General features: G+C 47.1%; 1 protein-coding gene and 1 long non-coding RNA gene across 4 annotated transcripts in view; one reads left to right on the forward strand and one right to left on the reverse strand.

The window, feature by feature from the left end:
• LOC142592776 (uncharacterized) overlaps positions 1-20,357 on the reverse strand; it is an 83,476-nt gene extending 63,119 nt beyond the window's left edge. Inside the window, exon 1 of the long non-coding RNA XR_012830798.1 lies at positions 20,274-20,357. This is a non-coding gene — a long non-coding RNA (uncharacterized LOC142592776). The remainder of the gene's footprint in view (positions 1-20,273) is intronic.
• CYLD (ubiquitin carboxyl-terminal hydrolase CYLD) overlaps positions 1-22,356 on the forward strand; it is a 134,790-nt gene that overhangs the window by 50,187 nt on the left and 62,247 nt on the right. For all 3 annotated transcript variants that reach the window (XM_075704398.1, XM_075704403.1, XM_075704411.1), the window contains 2 exons: positions 20,346-20,590; positions 20,684-20,816. In XM_075704398.1, the coding sequence (XP_075560513.1) occupies positions 20,346-20,590; positions 20,684-20,816 (378 nt within the window). The remainder of the gene's footprint in view (positions 1-20,345; positions 20,591-20,683; positions 20,817-22,356) is intronic.

The raw sequence follows: 22,356 nt of genomic DNA on the forward strand, positions 1-22,356 counted from the left end.
GATACTGACGGAAGTGCACTCTGGTGCGACGCTAGCCTGCCAGCAGAATACTGACCCAGATGTGATTTTTGGAACAACGCATTTTAAAAAGACAATATTATGTATACATGTATGAGGCGTGTACTGCAGCGGGACTCCTTTTTCGCGCTTCCCGAAGAACACTAGGCGCCATCTAGCACTGCCACTGCGAAGCCTTCGCGTGGCCTCCGAAATGCATGGCGTGCCGGTGCGTGCGAACGCGTCATGCTGCAACCGGGCACTTCCATGGCCTCCGGGATTGCGTGCGCTCGCAGTTTTTTCTCCGGCTGACCTATTCGGCGCGCTCCTCGGCAAAAAAAAAAAAGAAAAAAAAAAAGAAATGTAATGCGGCGCGCGCGCCCGGCCGCCCTTCGATGGCGCTGTTAGTCGAGGGCTCCGGCGCATGCGGTCGTAGAAGGCAGACAGCGCGAGATCTCAACGTACGCAGAGGATATTCACAGGATATATCCCAAGCAATTTATCAGCTCTGCCTCGAACATTTTACCGTCTCATCCGTCTAGTTCTCTAGTGCCTTAGTTTTTTCCAGTACTTTTCAATATTCTTATCCATTGACTTTGTAGTATACTTATGTTTAATACGTTATTATTCTAAACAAAAATGTGTGGGTTCACACATAATTCATTAGCTCTGTGCTTGTAGCTTATCATGGATGGCAGAGTTTAATTGTTGTTGCCTTGTCTTACTTTCTATTTCTTCTTTTTTTTGCACTTTTGAATTTTCTTTTTAGCACAATTGCAGTGATTCAGCAATTGATATGGCAAGTGCCGCATTGTACGCCTACTCTGTAGTGTGATGACCTTCGTGTATGTTTACTGGTATCTTACTGCGCATACTTTTTCTTGTTTTTAGTTTTAATTTCAATTGTACTTTTTGTTTGGCTTCATTGATCTTGCACGCTATATTACGTTGTGCAAATAAAACTTTTGCTACGTTGATATTTTTTTTGCCTTGTTGAATAATGCTTGTTTTACGTTGATGTAAGAGTAGTTTTCCCCTTACCTAGTGTCTTCCTGAAGGTGTGTAAGATATCCATAACTAAATATCTTTTATTAAATAAAATATGCATTGTTGCGTGTTCCGAGGTATGCGTGGCCGGCAGGAGGTCTCGACCCCACTTCACGCAGAGTCAGAGACGAGGAGAACTTTCTCGGCGAAGAATTCTTTATACAATGTGTACAAGTTGGTGTGGTTATCAGGAGAGAGCAACAGAGCAGTTGCAAGCTGCTTAAATAACACCTCCCCGTCCCCAGATTCCCCAGACAGTCCCTAAGGACAAACAATTTCGAGAGAGAGAGGGTCCAGGCAGCCTCCGTGGTCCCAATGCCGCTTTCAGTGGCCGGCGCCTCCAGGCACCACGCTGCGTCGTCAGGCCAATCTGGTGGTCGGTCGGAATGGTGCGCCGGGCAAGTTCAATGGCCCGGCATAGGACAAAGGGAACAATCTGCAAGGCAGGGTGTCGAAACATAGTTCTTGGGTGGTCGGTAAACGGGTTGCCCCTGGGCGCCGCCGCACAAAGGAGGGGGGGAGGGGCTGCATTGCTGCCGGCACGAGGAGGGGCCGAATAGCAGTCCGTGAGCCAGCGGCCGCTTCCATCGTTGACACCGTGCAGCCGCGAGGACACCCAAGCCGTGCACGTAGTTGTCATGTGCCCGAAGCGGGCACCATGTGGGGATGAATGCTGCCTCCATGGTCGACACACCACAGCACTGGCCTCCCATCAGGCAAATCCGAAGGCACAAACATAACAGCTCCTCCGCCGACGGGGAAGATCTCGTACGGTGAGAAGTCTCAGCTGCTCGACGGAAGAGATCTGCTTCGCCTCCTGTCTCTTGATTTTCTCCTAAATCACGTAGAACAAAACCACTGGCTCGGCAGCGCCAGCCATACTCCCCAAGCGACCAAGCTGACATTGACAGTGAAAACTCCTATACTTCGTTAACTTCTGGCAGTCACACAAGTGTTCTCGCTTCTTCACAAGGCAAATAAACAAAAGTATACAGTTGCAACCAAAAAAAAATTATTACAAGCTGGCAAGATAAACTAAAAGGTGCGGCTTAAACGATCAGCATTGGCATTGGCTGCTCCCTTTCGACGGCGCACGCTGAAATTCAGCTCCCGAAGTGCTAGACTCCACCTTAAGAATCGGGGATTCTTGCCTGACATTTGAGCCAGTCACTTTAGCGGGCAATGATCAGTCACAAAGACAAATGTCGTTCCGTAAAGGTAGCAGGCTAGTTTTTGAAATGCCCAAATAAGGCATGCACATTCTTTTTCCGATGCGCTATAGGCCTCCTCTCGTACCGTGAGCTTTCAGCTGGGCGCGCTTCACCATTGTCATCCTCCTGACACAACACAACCCCCAACCCACAATTGTTTGCATCGCACTGTACAATGAGGGGTCGTTCATAGTTCGGTGCACGCAGCACGCGAGAAGCCGAGAGAGTAGCTTTGAGCCCCTGAAACGCGTCCTCCTTGGCGTCATCCCAAATTACTCTTTCAAGAGCTGATTTTCTTAGGGCATCGGTCAGTGGAGCCGCTAGTTATGAATATTGGGGAATGGGACACATCTGATCTTTGGCTGTCGCATTCAGCTTCCTATAATCAATGCAAGGTGGTGGGTCTTTACCCGGGACCTCTACAAGAATGAGCGGAGAAGCATAGAAGCTCTCACAAGGCTCGATTATTCTAAGTTCTAGCATCCGCTCAACTTTTCCTTTTAACATTTCCTGCTGCCTCGGTGCCGTCCTGTAAGCTCGTGATTTCACTGGAGTCTCGGATGTGAGTTCTATGTCGTGAGCCATCAGCTCCGTCTTTCCTGGATTTTGAGAAAACAAATCCGTGTTCTCTTCTACCAAGTTATTTAGATCAGCCACTCGCAGGTCTGTAAAAGCTTCCTGAGACGCATCGACCCCCCCCCCCCCCATCACATCTTCCGCACCCGTAATTTCGTTCATTCCGCTTAGGCACGGAATTTCTGTCGCCACTTCCTCCGTCATGTTGAGAGCCAAATTAACTGTTTGCTCCTTAATGAGAACCTCTCTCGTCACTTTTGCTAGCATGCTATCTAGTGAGCTAGAGCACGGCAGAACAAATAGCCAGTCGGCACATTCAGCATCCTTCGTCAATGCGCTCTCGAACTTGGTTTGCCTGGTTGTTCTGCCTGGCTGCCCAACAGCCTTCACCTCTGTATTTTCTGCAATCTCGCTCTCATACTGAACAGTCTCTCCCTCACTACTCACAGATATCGAAGGGTTTTCTGGCTCAATTTCGCACTCATAGCCGAGGGGATTGCTCACTTCCACGTCGGTATCCCGTTCTTTTATCTCCAGTTTAGCAGCCAAGGCACACGCTTTAGATGTCATTAGAGCCTGAACGCTACCCTCCACCCAATCTTTACCCTAGTCCCTCAGTAGGCGATCGGTGCGGTTAGAGAACAAATAAGTGCACTGCGGCGGCAGCTTGTTAGAAACAGCCGCCTCAGTACACACTTCACCGAATGGCCCGCTGAGCACCACATCTGCGACCGGAAGGCAGACACTCGTGTCTTCTAACACAGGCTTTATGCAAGCGCATTTGCCATTGTACTGCTCCTGCTTCACGTAATCTGGGCGCACCAAGTCAATGGTTGCTCCACTGTCCCGCAACACGTTACAGTTTTTCCCATTCACCTGCAGTTTAGACAGGTGCGGTTTGAGCGGCTCATCATTAGTCCGCGAGTCAGAAACGTACACGAACACAACTTTTGGTTTGCGGCAGCCGACAGCTATGTGACCAGTTTCGTTGCAGTTAAAGCACGTCACCGGCCTCCGTTCTTCGAACAAGCTCTTCTGTGAACGTTTCTCACGAATCTCTCTCTCTTGTTCCCCTACCTGCTGCTCGTGAACCTTCGGCTCCACTTCTTTCGTAGCATCTTTCCCATTACTGGGCTTAGCTGTACCCTTCCAGCCTCTCTTTTCCCCCGCACCGGCGATCGTAGCCTCCTCTTTAATTCCTCGGCGTGAGGCACACTGATCCGCCAGGTCAGTGGCTGACTGCACCGACTCGACACGATCCCTGTCTTGGATCCAAAGTTTCATTGCCTCCGGCACCTTTGAGTAAAACTGCTCCAAGGTAAACACTTCTAACGCCTTTTCGAAGCTGCCAAAAGCTCTGGCACCCTTTAACCACTCGGCCAAATTTACCTTTAACTCATAAGCAAACTCAGCAAAAGTGGCGCCCTGCCTTTTGTTCAGACTTCGAAATCTCTGCCTGAATGCCTCTGCTGACAAATGAAACCGCTTCAATAGGCTTTCTTTCACCTGATCATAGTCATCAGAATCATCCGCAGGCAACCTCGCAAGCACATCGGCAACAAACTAAGCAAGCGCCGTGCCCAAGTGCTGCGAACAAATTTTGACTTTTCGCAAGTTCTCTCGAAATTTATGAGATACAGGCCTATGTCTTGCCCAACCTTGAAGGGCTGCATAAGTTTAGATAGATCATAAAGGTCATGTCTACCTGCTCCCTCTGATTCCGTAACCACACTTGTCTTTCTCAACTCGACTTCAAGTCGAAGTTTCTCTGTCTGAAGCTCTGTTAGCTTCTGCTCGTCCGCCTTGCGCCTTAGGATCTCGTTCCACATTTCTACGATTTCCTCTTTCGCAAGATCCGTGCTCTCAATCACTTCAATGATACTTGCTTTCGTCATCTGAAGCTGAACTTCAACGCCTAGCTCCTCGCAAAGGGATACGAGCTGAGTTCTAAGCAACCGTTTCAGATCCATCGCGGAACACTGGTGTGACAGTGCCTTGACCTCTACCCAGAAGTACCAAAACACACGCTTCTGCGGCAGGTCCCTACCAGCGACTAGGATTACACCTCTATCCAGTCAGCCTGGTCACTCAAAAGAGCAAAGCCAACACTCACCAGCTCTAAGCTGTCCGTCACTGTGATCTCGGTGTGCTGTCGTCCGTCATACTTCAGGCTCGATCCCAGCGCTCGCCATCCAGTTGCTGCGTGTGCCGAAGTATGCGTGGCCGGCAGGAGGTCTCGACCCCACTTCACGCAGAGTCAGAGACGAGGAGAGCTTTCTCGGCGAAGAATTCTTTATAAAATGTGTGCAAGTTGGTGTGGTTATCAGGAGAGAGCAACAGAGCAGCTGCAAGCTGCTTAAATAACACCTCTCCGTCCCCAGATTCCCCAGACAATCCCTAAGGACAAACAATTTCTAGAGACAGAGGGTCCGGGCAGCCTCCGTGGTCCCAATGCCGCTTTCAGTGGCCGGCGCCTCCAGGCACCACGCTGCGTCGTCAGGCCAATCTTGCGGTCGGTCGGAATGGTGCGCCGGGCAAGTTCAATGGCCCGGCATAGGACAAAGGGAACAATCTGCAAGGCAGGGTGTCGAAACATAGTCCTTGGGTGGTCGCTAAAAGGGTTGCCCCTGGGCGCCGCCGCACAAAGGAGGGGAGGGGGGGGCTGCATTGCTGCCGGCACGAGGAGGGGCCGAATAGCAGTCCGTGAGCCGGCGGCCGCTTCCGTCGTTGACACCGTGCAGCCGCGAGGACACCCAAGCCGTGCACGTAGTTGTCATGTGCCCGAAGCCGGCACCATGTGGGGATGAATGCTGCCTCCACGGTCGTCACACCACAGCACTGGCCTCCCATCAGGCAAATCTCAAGGCACAAACATAACAGCATGCAGTAAGCAGACACAAAGATGAGAGACAAGTGGATTTTTGTGTTCGGTGTAATTAGCATTTAAATCATACTGTTCATAATCATAATACCTGCTTGCACGGCTACTACAGTATACTAATAAATGAGTAAACAATTGTATAATATATCATTTCACGCTTCACGCACAATTTCTTGCTCCATCCAGCCTTGAAACTGTGGCCCGCAGCAGGCAGTGGCACACAAACGCACACAGCAGAACACACAGATTTTCTTCAATCAGCAATGAAATCTTTCTTAAAGCTCGCTACACCTTAGCTGAAACATTCACAGTTTGTTTTCTCTTTCAGTGACACTTCACCTTGAATATTTGCCTTTGAACTGGCACACTTGGTCCTACGAGTTAAGTTTTCGTTTGCTAACAAAGCCAGCACTAGATACGTAGTTCTAAAGGTTGATAAAAGAGGCTAGTTGGTGGCTCTCCATACTTTTTACCTATCTCATGACAGTCTTGCAGAGATACTACTTCTACATACTCACTTGAATGTAGTGGAAGTACCATGTGCGCGAAAAAAAATTAACACATTTGAGAAAAGTTGACAGTCACTTTAGCATACTCTAAATAGGATGGAGGCGAAAGCCTGAGCACCCACGAGACATTCATTTAATTACTTTACATTCTCATTTGAATGTGTTGTTACTTCCCATGACTTGTTTTTTCCCACCATAATTCATGAGTTCGTGTGTCTTAATTAAGTATATCTCAATTAACTGTGCTTTAGTTAACTTTGCCTTATATAACACCAAAACGTCATGGGTTTGACCCCCACCAATGGTCGTGGGTTCGACCATCAATGGTGGCACCATAAATATTGGTTAAAATTAAATTAAATTATAGGGTTTTACGTGACAAAACCACTTTCTGATTATGAGGCACGCCGTAGTGGAGGACTCCGGAAATTTCGACTACCTGGGATTCTTTAACGTCCACCTAAATCTAAGTACACAGGTGTTTTCGCATTTCGCCCCCATCGAAATGCGGCCGCCGTGGCCGGGATTCGATCCCGCGACCTCGTGCTCAGCAGCCTAACACCATAGCCACTGAGCAACCACGGCGGGTATAAATTTTGGTGCCACTGAATTCTGGTCCTACCAACAGTCGAGGGTCGAACTCCCACCAAAGATTGTGGGTTCGTATGCCTTAATGAACACCAAAGGGCATGGGTTTGACTCTTACTAATGGTTGTGAGTTTGACCATCAATGGTGGCACCATCAATTTCGGTGCCATTGAATTTTGGTCTTACCAAAGGTCGAAGGTTCGACTCCCACCAAAGGTTGTGAGAGAGTACCTTAATTAACTAGATGCCTCAATTAACTGTGTCTAATGAACTATTCATTAATTAGCACCAAAGGTAGTAGGTTCGACTCCCACCAATGGTCGTGGGTCTGACTTCAATTTTGGTGCCATAACGGTGGACGGCCAATTTTTTATAACGCTGGACATCAGGTTTTTCGACCCATAAGCCAGTTAAGGCTTTCATTTTAATAAATAGCCGCCAGCACGTGGTTTGCCCCTTGTACACCTTCACCGCCGTCATTTTTTAATCAGAAAGGGATCTTATAGCAGTGCAGAATCGTTTTTCTTGCCTCACCCAAGCCGCAGCAGCAGTACCGGAGCATGCGAAAGCCTCCTCTACGCATGAAAAGCCCTCGGGTGCGAACATCCCATTGCAAAAAAGGAGCTGGCCACGCCTACAACTGAAATTACGCTATCTCCATGCGAATGGGATGGCCGGGACAAAACCTGCCAGCGTTTTGCAAATATTGGAGGCCGTGGCTCCTCTCTCGCGCTTCTTTCTGGACATGCTGCACCATTTAGTGGCACTGTCGAGTAGTCAGCGCGTGGCCTACGAGACAAGAAGTGTGGCCCTCTGGTTCCTACGAACGCTCACTTGCCGCACACCCAGTGGCACATACTCAGTGACCCAAGATGGCGAGGGGTTAATTGAAGAGCGGCACATTCCCAGTGCATTCGTGTCGTAGCTTGCTGAAGCAGTGCTGTGAAAGACGTTCATTGAAAAGCAGCACATACCCAGTACACTTATGGTTCAGCCTGCTAATGTGTCAGGTTGCTGTCCTTGAGGAACCCTTGTGATGTGGGCTCGATTCCCCTCAGCATAGGAGAAATTAAGGGATTGTTTTCATCATTGTAGAGCGGCACACACCTAGTTACCCAAGTTGGCATCAAATACGTTCATTGAAGAGTGGCACACACATACCGACCGGCACATACCCAGTGATGTAAGTTGGCATCAAAGAGGTTCATTGAGTATCAACACAAACCGAGTGAAATACCCAGTGCTCCAAGTTGGTGTCAATGATTTTCTTAGAACAGTGGTACCTACCCAGTCCCGCATCTACTGTGACCCATGTCAGCATGAAAGAGGTTCGTTGAAGAGCGACACATATATACTTATTACCACATACTCAGTGACCCAATTTGTTCTGACGGTTGGTTTCGAAACCTATTCCCTCATCACAGCAGCCTGATGCACTACTAATTCGACCAAGAACCACCCAGTGACCCAGGTAGGCGGGAAAACGGTTAGATACAAACATGCATAGATATAAGCATGCATAGATAGCTAAATACAGTCAAATCTTGTTACTACGAACCCCACATTAACAAATTTCTAAAATTTACAAATATTTAAAAAATCCACGCCAGATTGCCTATATTTTCAATGTAAAAATATTTCAGAACTAGAAATTTCAATACAGCGCATATTTCAGAATAACACACATAGTTTAGTTTCACCTTTATAACCGAGGAACATCAGTATTACGAATTCGGCTAAAAGTAACAGCGGCGCAACTTTCGCATGAAACAGAAACCATGAGTGCAATAGCTATCATCATCACCATGTCGCATTGGCTATCATCATCACCATGTCGAGTGTCAACTGCTTCACCACAAGCTTCACGACAAAGGTTTGGCAATGTTCGCGCGAGGTCCTACGATGAATGCAGCTAGCGACAGCGCCAAGAAGCGAAAGCAGTTTTTGCTGCTGGACAAATTGGATGTGAAGCAGGAAATCGACGCAGGGATTGTCAAGCTTCACCGGGAATCACAACTCGCTCCTACGAGTAAACGGCTACGGCTGGGAAACTTTTCAAAATTTATTTTAATACTGTCAACCCCGTTCTTGGGGTCATTACAGGGAGGGTGATGCATCAAGAATACACGATACATAATTTTCATTCTATGTAACATACAAATTCACTGACGCTGTTGGTTAGTTAACCACAACAACTAGAAAAAAATATCCAAGGAGCAAAGAATAGTAGTTATACAAAGAAAAGTCAACAATAATGCTCGTAGCAAAATTTAGTATACATCCTCGCAAAAGAAAGTACCTAACGCATTTTCTAAGTCAGCAGACCCCTCGTTGCTCACAACTGCATTAGGCAATCTGTTCCACATTTCAATCGTGTCAGGAAAAAAGGAGAAACGGAAAGCATCAGTATGTGTTAAATAAGGTTGGATAGCTCTGCTATTGTTTAGATGATCGCATCTCCTTCCTGGAGGTTGTAGATATAGATCATTGTTTATTTTTGTTTGCCCACTCATGATTTTGAAAATAAACTTTAGCCTATGTTTACGTCTGCGTTCCTCCAGAGGCTCAGTTCGCAAGATTTTAACAAGGCTGTAACGGACTCCGTGCGTCGGTATTTACCGCATATGAAATGGGCTGCCAGTCTTTGTATTCTTTCTGTTTTTGCCTTCATCACTCTCTGATGAGGGGACCATACACAACAAGCATACTCCAAGACTGGTCGTGCAAAGGTTTTGTAGGCTGTTAATTTCACCTCCCCTTTTGCACATTCCAGTTTTTCTTTAAAAAGTAGTTTTTGGTTTGCCTTGGAATATATATTATCAATGTGTGAGTGCCATTGCAATGTGTGCATAATACTGACTCGTAAGTATTTGGAACAAGCTGCATTATTCAAATTCAAAATGTGGACCAAGCTATTCTCACATGGTTCAAAGATGCCAGACTGCAAAACGTTCCCGTGTCTGGCCCAATGCTCCAAGAAAAAACCAGCAAATTTGCCAATGCACTTGAAATAACTGGATTCGATGCCCGTGTGAGTTTACTTTTTCGTTTCAGCCAAAGGAACGGAATAACTTGACAGGTAGTCTCGGGCGAGGAGAAGGCTGCTGACAGAGAAGGAGCGGATTCCTGGTGCAATTATTGTTTTCCAGAGGTGGCTGAATCGTACTCTGAAGACGATATTTTCAGCGCGGATGAGACCACATGTTTTTATCAGCTCCTGCTAGACCTGACGATGCACATCAAGGGGCAGCAGTGCAAAGGAGGGAAGAAGTCGCATCGTCGTATGACAGTCCTGCCCTGCTGCAATGCAACAGGCACAAAGAAAAACCGCTCGTCATCGGCAGTATGCGAAGCCTCGCTGCATGAAAAACATCATGGTGTAACCATACGACTACCGAACCAACAAACGAGCCTGGATGACCAGAGAACTCTTTTCCGAGTGGCTCATCAAACTCGACGACCAAATTAGCAGGGATGACCGAAGAATTCTACTGGTTGTCGACAACTGCTCTGCTCACATTGTGAATGTTCGCTTGGAGTTTCTGCCGCCAAATAACACGTCCTTGCTACAACCCCTAGACCAGGGCGTTATAAAGAGTGTGAAAGCAGAATTTCGTAAGCGCCTTGTGAAGCGGTTGATTATCAACCTCCGCCTAAAGCAGCCGACTGCAATCAATATTCGACAGGCCGCAGAAATGCTCATGGGAGCTTGGTGGAACTTGATGGCATTCATTAGCAACTGCTGGTGAAAAGCAGGGCTTGTCAAAGCATCTGTGCAGCTTGAAGGTGACCTGGAGGTAACCGACAACAACCCAGGAGACCTGTGGACCGAGGTTGCAGAACTGCTGCCTGCCATCTCTTCCTTCGATGACTACGTGCAGAGCGACAGAACAGCACTAATGGCGGCGGACCTGACAACCGAAGAGACTGTTAACTGCGTTTGCGACGTCTCTATAGTGACGACGACCCGAAGGAAGACGACTGTGGGTCACCGAATACAGAAAATGAGATTGTGTCGAACACTGATGTTTTAGTGCACATGAACAAAGTCCGCACTTTCATCACTCGGTGTAATGACGTACCCGATGAGGTATTGCGCAAAGTGGAAGATGTAGAAGCATTATTCCTAATCGGTCGTGCCTGCTGCATGCGCCAGAAGTAAATCACTCATTTCTTCAAATAAAGCAGCTTTGAAGTGAGTGAAACATTTTTATTTGAGAGTATGCTTGTCTGCATACACGCCTGCTGCCAAGGTACATCACTTTCATTCCTAGGTTTGACCATTGGCTTATAACCGCAAGTTTTTCATTACATCGATATTTCAAAATAATGAACGATTTTAGGGGGTCCTGCGTGATTCGTTATATTGAGATTTGACTGTAGATACTTGGCCCCCGGAAAGTCCGTGAAGTAGCTTGAGAATGCTGATACATTAAAAGGTCCGAATAATTAGACAGCCATTGTGTTCTCTACATAGGACCTTTCAGGAGGCATGGACGTTTGGTAATTCGCGATGAGTTCACCTGTCGGTGCTGCTCTTTCGCAGGTGCTCTTTCGCACCTGTCGGTGCTGATCTTGCTGCTTCCGCATTTATGCATATTCTCCAATGAAAAAGGTCACAGTGCAGTCAAAACCACACGCTGTGGATTCATTTTCGACAATCCCGCCTTCCTCATTGTCTTCCTACACTCGCGTTTCCTGAGCGGAATCAACTAGGTTCTATTCAAGCTGCGTGGGGCATCGGTGCTCCTTTGTCCCCGCTGCGGCAGATCTGTTGGGCACTCGGGGAATGCAAGCACAGGCGAAAAGCGGCCAAAGAATTTATTTGCTGCGAGCTGGGTGGCCGTCGTGTACTTGAGCTTTCCCAGCCGAGAAACTAAGATTGAAGAGGAGTAAATATTTTTAACACGTTTGTTGAGGTGACCGATTTCATTTTGTACCATCCTTGGCACCTTTCAGGGTTGGCACATGATATAGGAATGGCAATTTTACTGAGCGCGTCTTGACTCGAAGGTTGCTGATCTAAGTTTATATATTGTTACTATGACTAGAAATTGGCCCCTATGTTCATTCTATCACGGCGCTCTTTCTTCTAGACATGGGGCACATTTGTGTACGCAAATGTTTTTGCACTTCGCCCCTTTTGTACGCGTCCCGATTGTATGTACATACAGTTTTAAGCAGCCTGGGAATTCTGGCTGAAATAAAGAACACAAGCATACGTGCGCATGTTTGACCAATACAGTGTATTAAACCAATTCTAGGCCACGGAGGTGCTCTAGAAGATATTTTAATTTTTTTTTTCTGCTGCCATGGTCTCCAAACTTTTGCTTGTGACTGTACGCTAGGCAGAAGGGAGCTCTCAGGCTTGGCATGATGAGGAGTGATCGAATTTCTTTTGATATGCAGTGCAAACCATAATATTTATAATACACAAGAAGTAGCAGTTTCGGCCAAAAAGTGGAGCACCTTGCTGCAGCAAACATTCGCTTACTAACTAAACAAGCATGGTGTAATACATGCACAGACAAACGTGAACAGCCCCGAGAAATCACTGTCACTACGCTGGCATGATCAGGAGCATCAGCGCTATGTCCTAAACCGAACATTTCCTGCTGCCGCCCGCTTCACAATTTCAACTGCGCCTCCAAAGCTCGGCATATGACTAGGTCTAATGGGGCTTCGCGTGCTTGATCACATGACCTCCAATATTAGGGCTGCGGAAAGATGGTGCGCATCAAGCCAACACATTAGGAGCACATACAGGGACACTACAACACATGTCGCAAGTTGTTTGCAGCATTGCTGAATGTATGAGGCATACACAGATAATATCCTTGCACAGTGGAATGTAGTTCCTGGTGTAACTGTCTGTATATTGGCCAAATTAGAGATTTTTATTTTTGTTTGGTACATGATAGATTTGAGCAATACAGTACATGACATGTTTGGACCTTTGCGCATGCACGTCATATACCACGAATTACTGTGGCGATGAGCAGACGATGCAGTGCAGATGAACACATCTCGAAGGGCATTCGGCCTTCCTATTGGCTAAGGCATTCTGCAGCTTCCAAACTGCTGCAAATTACTTGTGAAATTGAGTGTAGTGGAGTTGATCAAGCCACAATGCTTCTTGGCTTGGTCTCGCACCCGCAACGCATCATGTGACTACAAACATTTGGCCCGTGGGCTGCTCATTCTCCTCGCACTTGGACTTTATTCAGGACAACACGGCAATGGAGAAAATGCACCTGGAATGTCTATATAACTTGCTCGTTTTCAACAATGTGGCGACGGTGGATGCAGTTATAAAAGAGTGCCGCCACCTGGAACTCGCTAAAAGCCGACGTATTGACCAACAGCTTGCACGTCTGCCCAACACCCCAGCCACATCTTCCTGTGCCGATGCTCCTCGTCCCAACAACACTGGCGATGTTACCAGGATCATCTGGCGTGAGATCGAGGCCGCCTATCCGGCTGCCTTCGACTCGAGCCCCACCAACGCATCTTCAGTCACGGTTTCCCTGATCCAGGCAGTTGTCCACCAGGAGTTCGAAAACATGGGTCTTCACACCATCTGCTCGGCCCATCGCCCTGATACCCACCCAGATTCTTCGATTCCGCCCCGTCCCGCATCTTCTTACCCACCAAGTTTCCGCAACCCATCTGAATGGTGCACTGCTGACGACAAGCCCATTCGTTTTCACTGCCGTTGAATCGGGCACATTTCTCAGCACTGTCGCAGTCGCTGGAGTTCCCCGATCTGGTCTACTTATACTGCCTACTTTCGTCCTTCAGGTGGCCCTTCTCATCCCTATGCTACACGATCCGATAATGCCGCCACTGATTCTCCTGCGCCGAACCGCCCCTATTCTTGTTCACCGTCGCCCCAACGACGACAATTTCACTCTCCCCAACCCCGTCGCACCTTTTTGCTGACTCTCTTCGGTCGCCGCGCCCAGCCAGAAAACCAGACGATGCAGCGCCTCGAGGTGACGCTGCATTGCTCCCTACGCCACCAAATCTTCTACTGACGTTGCCCACTCATCTGAACCTTCTTGACGTGCAAGTCGATGGTGTTTCTGTATCTGCTCTTATAGACACTGGGGCGCATTTGTCGGTAATGAGCGCTGACCTTCGTAACCGCCTGAAGAAAATAATCACGCCCGCCACAACACCTGTTGTCCGTGTCAACGAGGGCGGAACAGCCCCCGTAATTGGTATGTGTGCCGCCCGGGTCTCCTTCGCCGATCGCTCCTCTATCGTGCTATTCACAGTCATTGCCCACTGTCCCCACGACATCGTCCTCGGCTTAGACTTCCTCTCCGCACATTCTGCTCTCATCGATTGTTCCGCTAGTACTCTCCGCCTTGACCTGCCTGTTCTGGATCCCGCTGAACCACACCCCAGTCGCCTCAGTTCCGTCGACTTCGTTCGCTTGCCACCTTCGGCACTGACTTACGTTGACTTTGTGTCATCCCCACCAGTCCCCGACGGTCACTACATCGCGGCTCCTATGCAAGACGTCATCCTTACACACGGGATCACAGTACCTCATACAGTTTTATCTATTACGACGAATTGTGTCTGCCTGCCAGTGGTCAATTTTGGCTTGACGACACAAGTGCTGCCACGCGGGAGGTCTCTGGCCCAGCTTTGCCCATTCGAGAATCACTCAGTAGCATCTATTGCAGTAGACGACAATTCAGCCGATCCTCTTCTACCATCGCAGTCGGCAACTTGTACCATCGCCGACTTACAGAAAATGATTGCGCCTGACATGCCGTCAGAGCACGCTCGTGAGCTTTACCGCGTTCTGTTTTCCTACCACGATATTTTTTACTTTAACGATCGTCCTTTGGCCCAAACTACAGCTGTTAAACATCGCATTGATACCGGCGATGCCCCTCCTATTCATCGCCACCCGTATCGAGTGTCACCGGCTGAGTGTCAAGTTATTCACGCCGAAGTTCGCGAAATGCTTGCCAAGAACATTATTGAACCGTCATGTAGTCCATGGGCATCACCTGTTGTACTGGTAAAAAAGAAGGATGGCTCATGATGCTTTTGCATGGATTATCGGCACCTCAACAGGGTTACCAAAAAGGACGTGTATCCCCTACCTTGGTTTGATGATGCCCTTGACTGCCTCCATGGTGCTCGCTACTTCTCTATTGACCTTTGCTCCGGCTACTGGCAGATTGCCGTGGACAATCTCGACCGCGAGAAGACTGCTTTTGTAACACCCGACGGTCTTTATCAAATCAAAGTGATGCCTCTCGGTCTATGTAACGCTCCTGCCACTTTTGAACGCATGATGGACTCCCTTCTTCTTGGTTTCAAATGGTCCACGTGCCTGTGCTACTTGGACGACGTCATAGTATTCACCCCAACGTTCGCTACGCACCTCGAGCGCCTCTTGGCAGTCCTGGATGTTTTTCGTCGAGCCGGTCTGCAACTCAACGCATCGAAGTGCCAATTCGGCTGTCGCCAGATTACCATCCTTGGGCATCTCGTTGACGCGAACGGACTGCAACCGGACCCAGGCAAGATCCATGCTGTTACGCACTTCCCTGTTCCGGAGTGTGTCAAGGATGTGCGCAGCTTCATCGACCTTTGTTCGTACTTCCGCCGTTTCGTGAAAAATTTCGCGGCCATAGCACGACCACTAACCGAGCTTTTGAAAAAGACACTCCTTTCTAGTGGGGCGATAACGAGGCCTCTGCATTCTCGCATCTAATCGACCTTCTCACAAAGCCTCCCGTTCTGGCCCATTTCGATCCTTCTGCGCCTACCGAAGTCCGTACTGATGCCAGTGGTCACGGAATTGGCGCAGTACCGGCACAACGCCAGCGCGGCAATGACCGTGTTATCGCTTATGCCAGCAGGCCCCTCTCATCCTCGGAGCGCAACTATTCCATCACTGAGTGTGAGTGTCTGGCCCTAGTTTGGGCAGTTGCGAAGTTCCGCCCATACTTATATGGCTGACCTTTTTCCGTTGTCACAGACCATCACGCGCTTTGCTGGTTATGCTCACTGAAAGATCCTACAGGAAGACTTGGTCGCTGGGCCTTACGCCTCCAAGAATATTCGTATACTGTCACCTACAAATCTGGCTGACTACACAAGGACGCCGACTGCCTGTCTCGCTACCCGGTAGACGAGCCTGATGACGCCGACAGTAGTACCGCCAACGGCATCTTCTCTGTGTTTGCCTTCGCTAACATCGCCGATGAGCAGTACCGAGACCTATCGCTGCGAGCACTCATCAAGCGTCTGCGCTCTACACCTACCGACGCATCCGTTCGCCAATATGTCCTCCAAGGTGGCATTCTGTACCGAAGGAACTTCTTCCCTGACGGATCTGATCTTCTTCTTGTCGTGCCAAAACATCTACGACCGACTGTGCTCTTTGAGATGCATGACGCACCCACTGCAGGACATCTTGGGGTAACCTGCACGTACGACCGCGTCCGCCGCTGCTTTTATTGGCCTGGTCTCGCTCGCTCCGTCCAACGCTATGTTGCTGCCTGTGATCCCTGCCAGCGTCGGAAAACACCTTGGGTGCTACCTGCCGGTTATCTCCAGCCGATCACCGTCCCTGTGGAACCGTTCTTTTGTGTTGGATTAGACCTCCTCGCTCCCTTTCCCACGTCATTTTCTGGGAACAAATGGGTAGCCGTCGCAACTGATTACGCCACCCGATACGCTATCACGTGGGCTCTCCCTACCAGTTGCGCCACTCACGTCACGGACTTTCTCTTGCGTGACATTATATTACTTCATGGCGCCCCGCGACAGCTGCTTGCTGACCGTGGTCGTAACTTCCTCTTGAAAGTTATCGCCGACATTGTGCGTTCCTGCTCCACTCAAACCATCCTCAAACCAGTGGCCTGACAGAGCAGTTAAACCGTACTCTTACCGATATGCTGTCCAAGTACGTTTCCAAGGACCACCATGACTGGGACATTGCTTTTCCTTACGTCACATTTGCGTATAATTCCTCCCGGCACGACACCACCGGATTTTCTCCATTTTATCTACTGTACGGTTGCGAACTGACCTCGCCCCTTGACACGGCACTTCCTCTTGCTGCGATCTCAACAAGCTAGTATGCGCGCGACGCCATCGCACTCGCCTACCATGCATGCCAGCTTGCCCGTGCTCAACTGACGGCCTCGCAAACCACTCAGCAGCGTCAGTACAATGCCCGCCACTGTGATGTACAGTTTTCGCCTATTGCGCTCGTGCTCCTCTGGTCGCCCTCTCGTCACGTCGGACTTTCAGAAAAGCTCCTTTCGCGATACACAGGGCCCTACCACATGCTGCACCAGGTGACGCCTGTGATGTACGAAATTGCTCCTGTGAGTTCAACCTCGTCCTCTACTCTGGCATCTAGTGATGTCGTGCACCTCAGTAGGCTCAAGGCCTACTACACTGCTTCCGAGTCTGGCCTTTAGTCGCTCCGGGACGGCGATTTTGCCACCGGGGGTAGTGCTATGGAACAGTATTTCCAATGACGAAGAGGCGAGCAGTGACAAGACAACGACGACGATTGGAGACTAGCGCGGGCTGTTGCCTCTTGGCCAAGTGCGGCGTATTCCCTTGTAAATATACTTGTATATAGCTTTTCGTCTGCGTCTTCCTACGTAACAATATCATGCCGACATGAGAGGTCATTGGGGCTGGATGGAGAAATGGCAGCTAAAGGGAGTTAGAAGAAAGGAGGGAGTAGGCTTTTTCACCGTCTTGTTAAATGGGACCCCTTCTTATCCTACTCATGGGCATTGAGGCCTGGGCTGGGTTGCAGCCACTATGGCTTCCCCCTGTTAGCACCCTCGTTCCCTGTAACCCAGCACTAAAAGCCATGCTCTTATGGTGTTAAACAATATACACAACATGAGACATCCATCCACAACATGTTATTTAAGTCTAACAAAAAGTTATATAGTAGCACCTGAAATTATTTACGTTGCTAAAACTTGGACATACAATTTTATGAAGCTGATCATGACAAAGCCTCAGGAGAAAGCAGCTAACTTGATTAACAAGGAGCATCACTGTGACACAGCACGTGTCACGGTGATGTCATGGTAAAGGCCGTAATTTCTAAAGCAATTTTTGACATAGCTTGTGAGCGTTTATAGTGGAATTTTTCTTAATCTTTTGGTTTCCCTTGTCAGCAGTATTTTATAAATCCAGTTTATGTATAATTTATGATGTGTCAGCATGAAAAACCAGACTTAAAAGACAGGGGCACATTACAGCACCGTTGCACATGATACAAACAGTGGCACTGTCACATTGCACCTTCAAGCCGATGCCTCCACATTACTCTCATCAACTCCTAAACCTCCAAGCTGTGGTCATTTTGCCAGCTTGTACTGATATCACCAAGGATGAACCCTACTTGTCCACTCTGCAATTTTCTGTTGTTCTGCTTGCAGGGAATGAGTTGTGCTTTAGTGCATTCTACTGCCTACTGCTCAGCTTGAGCACTCGTGCATACAATCTTGTAATTTAAACTTGTTTCACTGTTCAGAGAATATTATTAAAAGCTTTCTTGTGTATTTTGACTAAAAAAACTTCTTTTCCCCATGTTATGTGTGTTAAAGGGGCCGTGAACCACTTATTAACGAAGTCAAGGAATGCATTTGAAGTTAATTAGACTACTTCAGAAATACTTTGCCACAAAAAGTTTTTCAGTGTGTTCAGAAAAAGTGGAGTTATTCAGTATCAAACATGCCATTCACGGTGCTTCACCTCCTTCACCGATTTGCACTGCGAAGGCTACGGCAGAGCAGGGTGTGCTCACAACACTGCGCTTACTGAACGTCACCTTGGCATGGAGTTCAAATTTGATTTTGAATGTTCATGTAGACATCACTATTTCTGATTTTGGTGCCTACGACATGCCAAATGTGGTTGTCCCCAGTGAGCCACATTGCACTCAGCCATGTCGTTGTCCCCAGTGAGCCACATAGCACTCAGCCAGTGACTTCGTTGCGGCACCCCGCGGTGGCCGCGATATCTACGCTATGTAGCAGACTGCAGCTACATGCAACTGCAGCATTTGCTTTGTGCACAACAAGGCTAGAGTGTGCACTTGAGCTCGTATGCTCCTGTTTGGCTATGCTACATGGTGCGGACCAGCTTTGCCCTATGCCAGCTTGACTGACGGATAGTAGCCGCATCCAATTTGTGTATGCTGAAGCGCTATCAGTAGCCCATTGAGAAGTGAAGCCTGCCGAAGCATCTAACCAGGAGTGCCCAGGAGTGAGCCCGTGCTGGCAAGCTTTTGTATGGTCTGACCTTAAGTTTTGAGTGGTTTGAGGCTAGTTGAGTGTTCAAAACTAGTCGAAATTAGCGAGAACTGACGGCTACGGCACCGATAAGCATGGTGGCCAAAGTTTAATTCCTGTGCAGGTGGCCCATGGCCGAGCGTGAGCAGACGATAGTCTGTTTCTTCCGGAAGCACATAATTATTATCTAAATTCGAAAGCAGATTTGTACTTACTTCAGCCTGTTTATTAAAATGTCTCAATAAATACAGACAGTAACTGTAGGAAGAAGCGCATTGTTCCAAACACCCTTCTTGATAGGTGTCAGCTATTGGCCAATAGCAGCCGTGTATGGAAATCTGCTATATTACGAAATAAAGCATCCAGAAAAGAGTGAGGAGCGGGCTCCAGTTCAAAAGAGGGCATTTGAGAGAAAGGTGACTTCACACTCCGCTTGCAAGATCCATGTGCGACTGCAAAATTTGGCCGAGATGTTTACAGCAGCATATGCTATCTGCAGACTGTGTTTTTTCACCAAGCTTGAGGGATGGCTCAGGGCCCCTTTAAATATATGCAGGGGGACACAAATACTGATTTTTGAGACTGAATTAATACATATCGAATTGTGTCAGAAGCAAATCGAATCAAATATCAAAAAGCACAAATGGAGGATTAGAAGCAAACAAGTAGTTTCTTCACATGCACTGTCTCTTCAGAGAGTGCGACTGATCACTGTATAGCCTGTAAAGTATGGCTACCAAAGTGACGTAGCCTGCTATGGAAGTTCTCACGTTTTATGTCTATGCTATTCTTGTGGGGGAAAATTTTACAGTACTTTTGCTCCAATTTTATGTTTAATTGCGTACAACTGACATTTTGAAATATTCCAAAAGCATTTGAAAAATATTTGCATTTATGAATGGTATCTATCCTTGATTCAAAGACCAATTCAAGTAGGACACTATTTGATTCATTATTCGAAAGTTTTAAACATTCACATACCCCTAAATATACGGGTTATATAAGCCATACATATACATAATAAAGTTTTTGAATGAGGAAATCGCATGCAAAAACATGGTTAGAAAAATAGTTTTTTTGAAATGTAATTCAGTCTTCTCATAAACAATGTGAGAGTTTTGAATTTAAGGGGAAATAGTATTGAATGATTTATGCATACCTGGTGGCTTCTAGTGACTTTCCTATACCACTGGAGCTGATTTTAAAATGGCTCCATCTTTTGCACCTGCAGGGCACAATTCTGTGGTTCCACGTCTTCCGTCTAAGAAGAAATCACTCTCGTCAGGAATAACTCGATGTGACCCTGCTCCATGGCACCAAGAGAGGCTGAGAGACTTTTGTGAGCCGGAGTCCTCACCATTGCGAATCGACGACCGTGTGGTGTGGGTGAGCGACCATGGCCCAGAGTATGGCACAGTGCGATGGCTGGGTCACCTGCATGATACCAGTGAAGACTTGATGGTTGGTGTGGAATTTGTGAGTGTGCACTCTTCCATGTACATTCAGTTTTCCTGCACCCTATGTTGTGAAGTGCTTTGCCTTCAGGCACTTGGCCTTTTTTGCTCACAGGACAACCAGGTTGGCACAGGCACAGGAAAGTACCGTGACCGGCAGCTTTTTGAAGCCCAACTTGGCCATGCATCATTGATTCCCCTGCTGGGCCTTCTTAAAGCAGACGACTACCTTGGAGAACAGGCACCAGGTGCAGTGGCACTATAATAACTTAGCCATGCAGACAAAGTGCAGGTATACATTTAAGTGAGGTGTGACTAATTAGGAAAATCTTTATTGCATTAATAATTATAGACTTTGCATGTTTACTATGCATTGCAATGTTTAAGGCAATTCTTTTGCAAGACCTTTGGCCCATTTTCTAAATCCACCAAACAAGCATTTAGCTTAAGCCGTAGAGTTTCTGATGTGGTTCATTTCTGATGTGAACCATGCTCACGGAGACATGGTTCACATCAGACAGAGACATTATAAGGGATCGAAGTTATTCAGCATTTTTTATAAACAGAACTTGCAGATGTGGTGGTAGACTGTTAATACATGTTAAAGAAAAGCTTCGAATGTAACATACTTCATCAGTTTTCTTTTGTATCAAATTATATTGAAAGTCTTGTGGTCAAACCTATAATTTATGCCATTGCTACAATTTACCATCCTAGCGGGAGCTTCTCAATTTTCATAGATTACCTTGAAACATTCCTTAACTACGTATTTGAATATAAACTAACACTTATTTTAGGTGGTGACTACAATATCGATATGTTGAATTCGTCCCTCTCACACAAGTTTTATTCAGTGTTAGAGTCAGTGTTAGACCCGTATTACCACTAATAGTGGCACTTAATTGATTTATTCTTAATAAGCCTGGCTCCTAGTGACACTATGGGTGGTGTTCGTGCCTCACAAGTTACTGATCACCTGCCAATTTTTTTGTTTATAAAAACCCTCTACCAGGACACTAAAAAAGTACCTTATGTAAGATTGAAAAATACAAGACATTAATCAACATTCATTCGACAATTCTTGAGCTAAACTGATAAATATTGCATGGGAAGCCATCTATGACATGAAAAATGCGCTGAAGCCTATGATAAATATTTATGCTGGTTTAAAAAGTGTACATCAAAGCAGTTACACTTATACTTATTCGGTAATAAGTGCGATCACGTAAACCTTGGCTAACTAATTATTGCCTCAACCTAACCGAGGAGAAGGACAAGCTCTTCAAAAAAATTTTAACCACACTCAGCCCTGAGGATCGGGAACTACTTCGAAAACGGGGAAATATAATACGTTCCTGCGCAATGCAAAATGTGTATACCTGCACAATATGTCTTCTTTAGAACATAGTTATAAGCCTGAAGCCATGTAAAATAAAATTAATTACCCTTTGAATTGTTACAATGCCAATCAATATGTCACCCAACTAAAATTAAATGATCAATCAGTGCATGGTACTAAACTGGCACAAGCTTTCAATGTGTTTTTCCTGAATCTAGTGAAAAGCTCTCATCATAATGATGCAACTAATATGGTTGAAAAATACCTTAATAGCTTTTCTCTAAACCTGACAAGCAAATCTAAACTTCCGTCACACTTTGTTCACTTAGAAACAACACAGCTTTGAACATAGATAATTTACAAATAAAATCTATGAAATACGTAGCAGATTTAATTGCTTCAGTATGCTCATATCTACAATTTAGCCTTCTCAACTGGAACTTTTTCAC

This window comes from Dermacentor variabilis, chromosome 1, assembly GCF_050947875.1.
Source record: "Dermacentor variabilis isolate Ectoservices chromosome 1, ASM5094787v1, whole genome shotgun sequence".
In the NCBI taxonomy this organism is placed as follows: Eukaryota; Metazoa; Arthropoda; class Arachnida; order Ixodida; family Ixodidae; genus Dermacentor; species Dermacentor variabilis.